General features: G+C 42.2%; 1 protein-coding gene across 1 annotated transcript in view; it reads right to left on the reverse strand.

Annotated features, from left to right (window-relative positions):
• The window catches only part of LOC311122100 (receptor-type tyrosine-protein phosphatase U-like), a gene marked incomplete at its 3' end in the record, with an annotated part of 83,857 nt that extends 74,710 nt beyond the window's left edge, over positions 1-9,147 (reverse strand). The window contains exon 1 of the mRNA XM_084196511.1: positions 8,985-9,147. Within this exon, the coding sequence (XP_084052637.1) occupies positions 8,985-9,030 (46 nt within the window). The remainder of the gene's footprint in view (positions 1-8,984) is intronic.
• Between the last annotated feature and the right edge of the window lie 2,645 nt (positions 9,148-11,792).

An 11,792-nucleotide genomic window follows, 5' to 3' on the forward strand; every position in this document is an offset into this window, starting at 1 on the left:
ATACTAAGATATACCAATCTGCTGCGGTGTCCGATAGATATACTAAGATATACCAATCTGCTGCGGTGTCCGATAGATATACTAAGATATACCAATCTGCTGCGGTGTCCGATAGATATACTAAGATATACCAATCTGCTGCGGTGTCCGATTGATATACTAAGCTGTTGTCTCAATAAGAGTGTCTTTATTGTAGGAATTTAAACCCTTGGAAAGTTATTGGGTTAAAGATGTGCTGTAGCATTTACAGCACCATAAAAAATGAATCCCCAATGGGTAAGTCTATAGATTGTTTATGCGGCGGAATGGTGATTTTATGTTGATATATTTCAAGAGAAATACTGTAAGATCTTTTCATGAAAGACACCAACCAGGATTGGGGTTCAATTTTCTCACAGAGAAAACATAGAAAACATCACTTGATAATTTGCGTTATTTTATGGGCAAGTGAGTAACGGCAGTAAATGGCCACAATGAATGACGTACATTATTTTTTCAATTCAGAAATGGATACCAACTGTTACACATAATATGTAAACATAAATACACTCTCACAAAGCAGCTTGAATAATTGTCTAAAAGGTTGTCTGTCTATCAAGTGATCTTTGCCTGTGCGCTGTGGGTTTGTTAGCTACTGCCTCAAGTAGACCCCACAATAGGTACTTGGCATGGAGAACCCTCAACAGAGTAGCTAATTTCATATAGTCTTTATTTCTCATCCCAGAGAGAGAAAGTGTCTGTGATGATGAACAAAGACATTACTGAATCATCCCACTTCAACGTTTTAAAGCCACACACGCGCACACTCCACTTCAATCGCACATTTAACCCATCTGAAGACCTCTAACAGATGAAAAGAATACAAATTAGATCAAAAAGGAACATTAAAAGGTTTGTGTTTTTTCCACTACTGGTCCCTGAGGAAGACCAGGAAGTGTAATCAGCAGTGTGACCCAATCAGCATTGACCCATGGCCAATCAGCCAATCCCAGGGAGGGAGTTTGTTAACGAACCCTGTTCTGCCTCCGGAGCAGAGAGAGGTGTGTGTGTGCGTGCCCAGAACAGCGGAACAAGTGTTTAATAACACAGCAGATGCATTATGCAGAATCCGGACGCTCTGCAGGGACCATTTCTTACGCTACACACACACACACACACACACACACACATACACACACAAATATCCCATCATTACATGCGGCGCCCGCACATGGACAGTTTCTCTGAGGCGTGGAGAAGCTCATACACCATTTCCCTCAACAGTGGCAGGAAGCTTTAAATAAACATGCATGTTGTATGTTTGCAGCAAATATGTGCACGGAATAAGGTTTGGGCCCTCAGAGTGTGTGTGTGTGTGTTTGGTTTTACTATCCTTTTGGGGACAAGAAGTCCTCAGACAATTTGGGAAATTTCGCCGGTCCCCACAACGAAAAAGGCTATTTTAGGCTTAGGGGTTTGGTTTAGGGTCATGGTTACAATTAGGTGTTAGAATTAGGGTTGGGGTTACGTTTAAGAGTTACGTTTAGATTTAGGGTTAAGGTTAAGGTTACGGTTTAGGGAAAATATGATTTTGAATGGGAATCAATTGTTTGGTCCCCACAAGATAGTAAAACAAGTGTGTGTGTGTGTGGAACGAGACTTGGCCCCCCTGTTGAAGCATGACTAACTCACAGCGATTGATCACATGCAGAGAGACCACCTGGCAGTGTGTGGATGATGGAAACAGAGCTAATGGAAATGTTGGGCCTGTTTTCCTTCCCTCCTGTTTCAAACACAGCAGGCTGCAGAGGGAAGAACGGCTCATAATAATGCTGGAATGGAGTGACTGGAATGGTATCAAACACATGGAAACCATGTTGTTGATGTATTTGATACAACATTCCATTGATTCCATGGAAACAATGTGTTTGATCCGTTTGGCACCAACCTCCTGTTGTTTGTTGATAACCAGGTGGTGAATCGCATCTCCGCATGTCTGGCAGACATATCAGTGTGGCTGTCGGATCACCACCTCAAGCTGAACCTCGGCAAGACGGAGCTGCTCTTCCTCCCGGGGAAGGACTGCCCACTCCATGATCTCGCCATCACGGTTGACAACTCCATTGTGTCCTCCTCCCAGAGTGCAAAGAACCTTGGCGTGACCCTGGACAACACCCTGTCGTTCTCCGCTAACATCAAAGCGGTGACCCGATCCTGCACGTTCATGCTCTACAACATTCGCAGAGTATGACCCTACCTTACACAGAAAGCGGCACAGGTCCTAATCCAGGCACTAGTCATCTCCCGTCTGGATTACTGCAACTCGCTGTTGGCTGGGCTCCCTGCCTGTGCCATTAAACCCCTACAACTTATCCAGAACGCTGCAGCCCGTCTGGTGTTCAACCTTCCCAAGTTCTCTCATGTCACCCCGCTCCTACGCACACTCCACCGGCTTCCAGTTGAAGCTCGCATCTACAGCCCCCCTACCTCTACGGAAGCACAGTTCCCGCTCAGCCCAGTCAAAGCTATTCGCTGCTCTGGCACCCCAATGGTGGAACAAGCTCCTCCACGACGCCAGGACACCTTCCGGAGACACTTGAAACCCTACCTCTTTAAGGAATACCTGGAATAGTATAACAGTAATCCTTCTACCCCCCAACCCCCCCCCCCCCCCCCCCCCCATAAAAAAAGGGTGGTTGTCCCACTGGCTATCCTAAGTTGAATGCACCAATTTGTAAATCGCTCTGGATAAGAGCGTCTGCTAAATGACTTAAATGTTAAATGTTGTTTCAAAACCTAGCTAGTATACTAACTTACTCTCAAATCAACAGTACAACAGCTAGCATAGTAACTTAAGCTCAAATCAACAGTACAGCAGATAGAATACTAACAGCTCATACCAAATAGTGAACCAGATAGCGTACTTACAGTACCTAGGCTCAACTCAACAGTTCTATTTGCAGTTTTTTTTCTCCTGTTTCAAAACCTAGCTAGCATACTAAATTAGGTTCAATCAAAGCCTGAAAGAATCAAACAGCTAGCATACTAACATACTGACAGGCTCAAATAAAATACTCCACCAGCTAGCATATAGTAACCTAAGCTCAAATAGGGCTTTTGCGGTGACTGTATTACCGCCACACCGGCAGTCACGGTAATTAGGCTTCTCCAAGCTCTGATGCTGCTGGTCATTACTAGCCTACCAAACCTGCTAACTGCATGGTACTCAGCACTCTATTGTCCCTCTAATCACTCTGACATCAATGCAAATGTTTTAGAAAATCTAATCAAACTCTTCATGAGAGCCCATGAGCATATGTTGCGCAACAGTTCTATAGACTATGCAATTGCGGGATAAAACAGAGTGATGGCCGCTAATAAAAAGAGGAGGATCCCATCAGCTTTCTATAGGGTAGACCTACTATATTTATTTCTCAACTTTTCAACTTTCCTGGCGCAGTGGTCTAAGGCACTGCATCGCAGTGCTAACTGTGCCACTAGAGATCCTGGTTCGAATCCAGGCTCTGTCGCCGCTGGCTGCGACCGGGAGACTCATGGGCGGCGCACAATTGGCCCAGCGTCGTCCAGGGTAGTGGAGGGAATGGCCGGCAGGGATGTAGCTCAGTTGATAGAGCATGGCGTTTGCAACGCCAGGGTTGTGGGTTTGATTCCCACAGGGGGCCAGTATAAATAAAATATGTATTCACTAACTGTAAGTTGCTCTGGATAAGAGCATCTGCTAAAATGACTAAAATGTAAAAAAATGTAAAATGAGTATAGCCTACCTGGCTGACATGAAAATAAATCACGGGAAGAAGCGTCCTCCATTCACTATTTAAGTGCATAGATTCCTTATTTTTTCCCCGCTGCCCCTGTTTCGATACAGGTGCATGATAATGGTCCATTCTAAATCAAAACAAATGTCAAACATATATTAGTATATGTAAATATTTAATCAAGAATAGTCTGATGGGAGACAATATTAGCCTATCACTTGTGAATTATAATAATAAATAATAATATGCCATTTAGCAGACACTTTCATCCAAAGCGACTTAACAGTCATGCGTGCATACATTTTTTGTGTATGGGTGGTCCTGGGGATCAAACCCACTACCCTGGCGTTACAAGCGCCGCGCTCTACCAGCTGAGCTACAGAGGACCACCATTATATATTATAACTTGTGAATGATGCCCAGCATAAGAAACAATGCCTTTTTTTTTTAGACTTTTTCTAATCATAGTGGCACACCTCATGTAGCCTAGCCCATAGGCCTATATGTTTTAATAAGGTTTGTATCACAACTAAAGTGGCCAAATAATTTCTTAAAATTAAGCACATTTATCCGCTTTACAAGGGGTGTAGAGCCTAACTGGCATATATAAGCAGCGCGTGAGTTTCAAGTAAAAATGCACCTTTCTAATAAAAGCATTACTTGCATAAATGCATTTTAAATTTGAGGCATTATCAAGTGCTTGTCAAATTGTGAATGAGAGACTATTGGAGTGTGTACAGCCTGCGCAAAAAAACTAAGCAAAGCTCATGCCTTTCAAGCGACTTTTTTCAAATTGTCATTAGAGTCTCATCATGCAGCCTTATAATGTATTAAAAAGCCAAACATATAGCCCAACATTAATAACTCTAAATTAAGCATTTAGGAGTACCTATTTATTTGTAACCGCTCAACACAGAATAGCCGCATGTGCGCACTCCCTCAAATCGTTTGGAGAAAATATTTATATTTTATTCAGCTTTGTTCAATTGTATTCTTCATACTATGAAATAATATAAAATAGTGCCACGGAATTCTCGTCAGCTTAATTAACTAGTGTAGCCTACAGCGATTTGGCATAGCCAGATCAGGACCTAACATAAGGACAGCACAGAGTATGCTATTCATTTCTTCTGTAATAGACTACATTTTCTTCATATCATGCTTCTTTAGACCTGTCTAAAATAAATAATGGATTTATTGTGAAGGTGTAGGCTATATTACATGGATTTATTAGACTTTTTAAAATGGCTTGTAGGCTATGTGTGGAAGCCAGGGGTGGTCCTCTGTAGCTCAATTGGTAGAGCATGGTGCTTGTAACACCAGGGTAGTGGGTTCGATCCCCGGGACCACCCATACGTAAAAATGTATGCACACGACTGTAAGTCGCTTTGGATAAAAGTGTCTGCTAACTGGCATATTATTTTTATGCTAAATGTGTTTATGTTAATTAACGGTAAATTACTGTGAAACCGACAGTTATTTGATTGACAATCACCGGCAGACTAAATTTTGTGACCGCCACAGCCCTAGTCGTGACCGCAGTAAAATTCCTTTTAATCTCCTTTTATGCATTCAGGACATGCGTTGGTAGTACCCTAACGACCATTGGGTTGTTAATGGACTGGTAGTCAGGGCTCTATTGTCCCTCTAACCACTCTGAGATCAATACAAATGCAATTGAAAATCATATCAAAAACGTATCATCAAAACAGTATTGTGCTTTTAAAACTCACCTCACTGTGATGATCAATTTGAAGAAAGAAGTTCAAAAACAGGCTGAAACTGAGTTTAAAACATTGTCCTTGTGGATGTTGTTTCAAAGCCTAACACAATGAAATGGACAACGCTTTCTAAGGTGATGATTAATTCAAACACCCATATGCATATTAGAGTTTATGCATAGGCTTATGAGCCCAATCCTGAAAAAAGCCCTGAATTAAAATAATGATTGTGCAGTTATACAATACATAGCCTACCAGCATATTATGCATGGAAGAAAAACATAAAACAAAACTGATTTAAGATGTCTTTGAAAAATAATAGGTCTAGCCTATACTCCAAAATTAAACAAATTTGAGTAATTGTCTTTGAGTGTGGACTGTATTATTATGCATACTGGATGGACTGGGTTACCTTATGCTACGCTCCAACATTTCCATCCACGAGTCTAAGCAAGGCTGTTGGTTCATTGATTGTGCAGGGCGGGTTACAGTTAGCTTATAATTATAGTGAATTTGTATTTGATTTTGAATAGCCTAGTAATAGGGCATTTTTTTATATTTTCATAATTAATAGGCTGACATTACCTTTAGCTACATAATATCTCACCACCATGCATTTCCATCTTATCCTCTCTCTCCTTTATTCCTTTCTCCATCGCACAGACGGGCTGTCAGCAGTTTAGTGAAATATGTTTTGTTGTGAAAACATGTTACTATCGATGTTCACGAACAGGTTTCACTTGGTTTCCCAAATTAAGCACTGGGTAGCTACAGGAACAGGGTTGGAGAGCCCATCGCATTCAGAGTTTTGGCGGAATATCACCTGTCGCGCAACAAGAGCATGCTCCTCAAACAGTGGTTGACGCATGGAGTGAAATAACTGTTCTTACAGTGGGGGAAAAAAGTATTTAGTCAGCCACCAATTGTGCAAGTTCTCCCACTTAAAAAGATGAGAGAGGCCTGTAATTTTCATCATAGGTACACGTCAACTATGACAGACAAATTCAGAAAAGAAAATCCAGAAAATCACATTGTAGGATTTTTTATGAATTTATTTGCAAATTATGGTGGAAAATAAGTATTTGGTCACCTACAAACAAGCAAGATTTCTGGCTCTCACAGACCTGTAACTTCTTCTTTAAGAGGCTCCTCTGTCCTCCACTCGTTACCTGTATTAATGGAACCTGTTTGAACTTGTTATCAGTATAAAAGACACCTGTCCACAACCTCAAACAGTCACACTCCAAATTCCACTATGGCCAAGACCAAAGAGCTGTCAAAGGACACCATAAACAAAATTGTAGACCTGCACCAGGCTGGGAAGACTGAATCTGCAATAGGTAAGCAGCTTGGTTTGAAGAAATCAACTGTGGGAGCAATTATTAGGAAATGGAAGACATACAAGACCACTGATAATCTCCCTCGATCTGGGGCTCCACGCAAGATCTCACCCCGTGGGGTCAAAATGATCACAAGAACGGTGAGCAAAAATCCCAGAACCACACGGGGGGACCTAGTGAATGACCTGCAGAGAGCTGGGACCAAAGTAACAAAGCCTACCATCAGTAACACACTACGCCGCCAGGTACTCAAATCCTGCACTGCCAGACGTGTCCCCCTGCTTGTCCAGGCCCATCTGAAGTTTGCTAGAGTGCATTTGGATGATCCAGAAGAGGATTGGGATAATGTCATATGGTCAGATGAAACCAAAATATAACTTTTTGGTAAAAACTCAACTCGTCGTGTTTGGAGGACAAAGAATGCTGAGTTGCATCCAAAGAACACCATACCTACTGTGAAGCATGGGGGTGGAAACATCATGCTTTGGGGCTGTTTTTCTGCAAAGGGACCAGGACGACTGATCCGTGTAAAGGAAAGAATGAATGGGGCCATGTATCGTGAGATTTTGAGTGAAAACCTCCTTCCATCAGCAAGGGCATTGAAGATGAAACGTGGCTGGGTCTTTCAGCATGACAATGATCCCAAACACACCGCCCGGGCAACGAAGGAGTGGCTTCGTAAGAAGCATTTCAAGGTCCTGGAGTGGCCTAGCCAGTCTCCAGATCTCAACCCCATAGAAAATCTTTGGAGGGAGTTGAAAGTCTGTGTTGCCCAGCGACAGCCCCAAAACATCACTGCTCTAGAGGAGATCTGCATGGAGGAATGGGCCAAAATACCAGCAACAGTGTGTGAAAACCTTGTGAAGACTTACAGAAAACGTTTGACCTGTGTCATTGTCAACAAAGGGTATATAACAAAGTATTGAGAAACTTTTGTTATTGACCAAATACTTATTTTCCACCATAATTTGCAAATAAATTCATTAAAAATCCTACAATGTGATTTTCTGGATTTATTTTCCTCATTTTGTTTGTCATAGTTGACGTGTACCTATGATGAAAATTACAGGCCTCTCTCATCTTTTTAAGTGGGAGAACTTGCACAATTGGTGGTTGACTAAATACTTTTTTCCCCACTGTATATGTATTTCTCAGCTGCTCATTTTAAGCACAGCTCTGCTATAAAACCGAAGTAGCCTATCCATTCCTAACTAATTTGACATATTAGTAAAGACAATATTAAATAGAGAATAGTCTGATGGGTGAAAATATGATCACTTTATGCGAGAACAGCTGTGCAGCCTGAGGCAAGGAATTGAGTGCAAGCTTTTTTTCAGACTTTCTCAAAGCATCAATAGCCTATAGTCACATTATGCAGCCCATATATGTTTTGATTTCAAAGACATTCTAAGGTTTGTATCATTCACATCTAAATTTGCCAAATAACTCTAAATCTAGCCTATAGGACCTGTTTCAAATTATAAATTTCACGCTCAACATAGCCACTTCATATGCACACTTGCTCCGGAATGGGAAAAATATCCTTTCTATTTTATTCAGCTAAGTTCAATTAAATTCTTCTTACTATAAACTAATATAAAATAATGGTCCTTATAAGCACATCTTCAGCTAAATTAACAAGCCTACAGCCTATGGCATGGAGCATAGCCAGATAACATACAGTAGGCCAACTCATTTTCTGTTCTTGTAAAATACATTTTATTCATTTCATAATGTTTCTTTAGACTGGACTAAAATAAAAAATGGATTTATTGTGATGGTGTAAATTATACAGCTTTTTTGGGACTTTTTAGATGTAGATGTTCCAAAGGCACACATCAGCAGCTTGAATGCAGCAAGTATGTGTGGAGGCCTGGAGATGCTAAAGTCGTTTATGTTAATTAATGGGCAATTACCGTGAGACCGGCAGTCTTTTGCATGACAATAACCGGCGGACAAAATGTCATGGCCGCTACAGCCCTAGGCTAAAAAAACATAGTCCAACTGTCCAAATACTCCATAACAAATAGTAAAGTGTGCATTTGGAAAAGGGGGTAGAGTTTTTGGGACCCTTTGCTAAAACTTACATCAGAAATTATGATAATCAGAAAGAAATGTAGATGAAGACCTAAGGTTATAAAGCACATTGTAACAGTGTTGAGATTTACCTCGCAGCAGGTCTGGGGTTGTGTGTGGCCAGTTGTATGTCCTCATCAGCTGCCAGTCAAAGTCGTCCTCCTGTCCCTGCTTGTACTCACACAGCCCAGGGTCAGAGTCATCGTCAAAGGTACAGCCAGCTGTAGGGGAAAGAAAGAGAGGGGAAGTGGTGGTTAGAAGGCATCAATAGTGAAGAAATAAGTTACCATTGCGTTCAACCAACTTAGAACTCAAACAGTCTTTGTGGGTCAAAGTCTATTGCCCTGCTCTTCAAGCTAGAATAACATACACTATACAGTGCATTCGGAAAGTATTCAGGCCACTTGAATTGTTCCACATTTTGTTACATTACAGCCTTATTCTAAAATGGATTAAAAATATATATATTTACATTTTAGTAGATGCTCTTATCCAGAGCGACTTACAGTTAGTGAATACATATATTTTTTTTTATACTGGCCCCCCGTGGGAATCGAACCCACAACCCTGGCGTTGCAAACGCCATGCTCTATCAACTGAGCTACATCCCTGCCGGCCATTCCCTCCCCTACCATGGACGACGCTGGGCCAATTGTGCGCCGCCCATGAGTCTCCCGGTCGCGGCCGGCTGCGACAGAGCCTGGATTCGAACCAGGATCTCTAGTGGCACAGTTAGCACTGCGATGCAGTGCCTTAGACCACTGCGCCACTCAGGAGTACTTGAGTATATATATCCTCATCAATCTACACACAATACCCCATAACGACAAAGCGGGAAAATGTTTTTAGATTTTTTGCAAATGTATTAAAAATAATAAACAGAAATACCTTATTTACATAAGTATTCAGAACCTTTGCTATGAGACTCGAAATTGAGCTCAGGTGCATCCTGTTTCCATTGATCAACCTTGAGATGTTTCTACAACTTGATTAGAGTCCACCTGTGGTAAATTCAATTGATTGGACATGATTTGGAAAGGCACACACATGTGTATATAAGGTCCCACAGTTGACAGTGCATGTCAGAGCAAAAACCAAGCCATGAGGTCAAACAAATTGTCCGTAGAGCTATGAGACAGAATTGTGTCGAGGCACAGATCTGGGGAAAGGTACCAAAAAATGTCTGCAGCATTGAAGGTCCCCAAGAACACAATGGCCTCCATCATTCTTAAATGGAAGAAGTTTGGAACCACCAAGACTCTTCGTAGAGTCTGGCCAAACTGAGCAATCGGGGGAGAAGGGCCTTGGTCAGTGGGTGACCAAGAACCCGATGGTCACTCTGACAGAGCTCTAGAGTTCCTCTGTGGAGATGGGAGTACCTTCCAGAAGGACAACCATCTCTGCAGCACTCCACCAATCAGGCCTTTATGGTAGAGTGGCTAGACGGAAGCCACTCCTCAATAAAAAGCACATGACAGCCCACTTGGAGTTTGCCAAAAGGCACCTAAAGGACTCTCAGACCATGAGAAACAAACTTCTCTGGTCTGATGAAACCAAGATTGAACTCCTTGGCCTCAATGCCAGGCATAACATCTGGAGGAAACTTGTCACCATCACTACCGTGAAGAACGGTGGTGGCAGCACCATGCTGTGGGGATGTCTTTCAGTGGCAGGGACTGGGAGACTAGTCAGGATCGGGGGACGATGAACGGAGCAAAGTAGAGAGAGATCCTTGATGAAAACCTGCTCCAGAGTGCTCAGGACCTCAGACTGGGGTGAAGGTTCAACTTCCAACAGGACAATGACCCTAAGCACACAGCCAAGACAATGCAGGAGTGTCTTCGGCACAAGTCTCTGAATGCCCTTGAGTGGCCCAGCCAAAGCCCGGACTTGAACCCCATCTAACATCTCTGGAGAGACCTGAAAATAGCTGTGCAGCGACGCTCCCCATCCAACCTGACCGGGCTTGAGAGGATCTGCAGAGAAGAATGGGAGAAACTCCCTAAATACAGGTGTGCCAAACTTGTGGCGTCATACCCAAGAAGACTCGAGGCTGTCATTGCTGCCAAAGGTGCTTCAACAGAGTATTGAGTAAATGGTCTGAATACTTATGTAAATGTAATATTTCATTATTTTATTTTATTTTTGCAAATCATTATGGGGTATTGTGTGTAGATTGATGAGGGAAAAAACAATTGAATCCATTTTAGAATAAGGCTGTAACGTAACAAAATGTGGAACAAGTCAAGTGGTCTGAATACTTTCCGAATGCACTGTATATACAAAAGTATGTGGACACCCCTTCAAATTTGTGGATTCGGCTATTTCAGCCGTTGCTGAAAGGTGTATAAAATCGAGCACACAGCCATTCAATCTCAATCATAGGATGCCACCTTTCCAACAAGTCAGTTCGTCAAATTTCTGCCATGCTAGAGCTGCCCCGGTCAAATGTCAGCGCTGTTATTGTGAAGTGGAAACGTCTAGTAGCAACAACGGCTCAGCCATGAAGTGGTAGGCCATACAAGCTCACAGAATGGGACCGCTGAAGCGCGTAAAAATCGGCTGTCCTCTGTTGCAACACTCACTCCCAAGTTCCAAACTGCCTCTGGAAGCAACATCAGCACAAGAACTGTTTGTCGGGAGCTTCATGAAATTGGTGAATTTTTTTTCCAACATCTAGTGGAAAACCTTCACAGAAGAGTGAAGGTTGTTATAGCAGCAAAGGGGGACCAACTCCATATTAATGGCTCTGATTTGGGAATGATATGTTCAACGAGCAGTTGTCCACATACTTTTGGTAATGTATTGTAGATCCAGTAAATAATTAAAATAATTAATATTTCCTAGTTTGTCTGTTTTTGTGTGGGAACCACTTTTTTGAGGGGATCAATGAAATGACA

This window comes from Coregonus lavaretus, assembly GCF_964263955.1.
Source record: "Coregonus lavaretus genome assembly, contig: HAP1_SCAFFOLD_1497, whole genome shotgun sequence".
NCBI lineage: Eukaryota > Metazoa > Chordata > Actinopteri > Salmoniformes > Salmonidae > Coregonus > Coregonus lavaretus.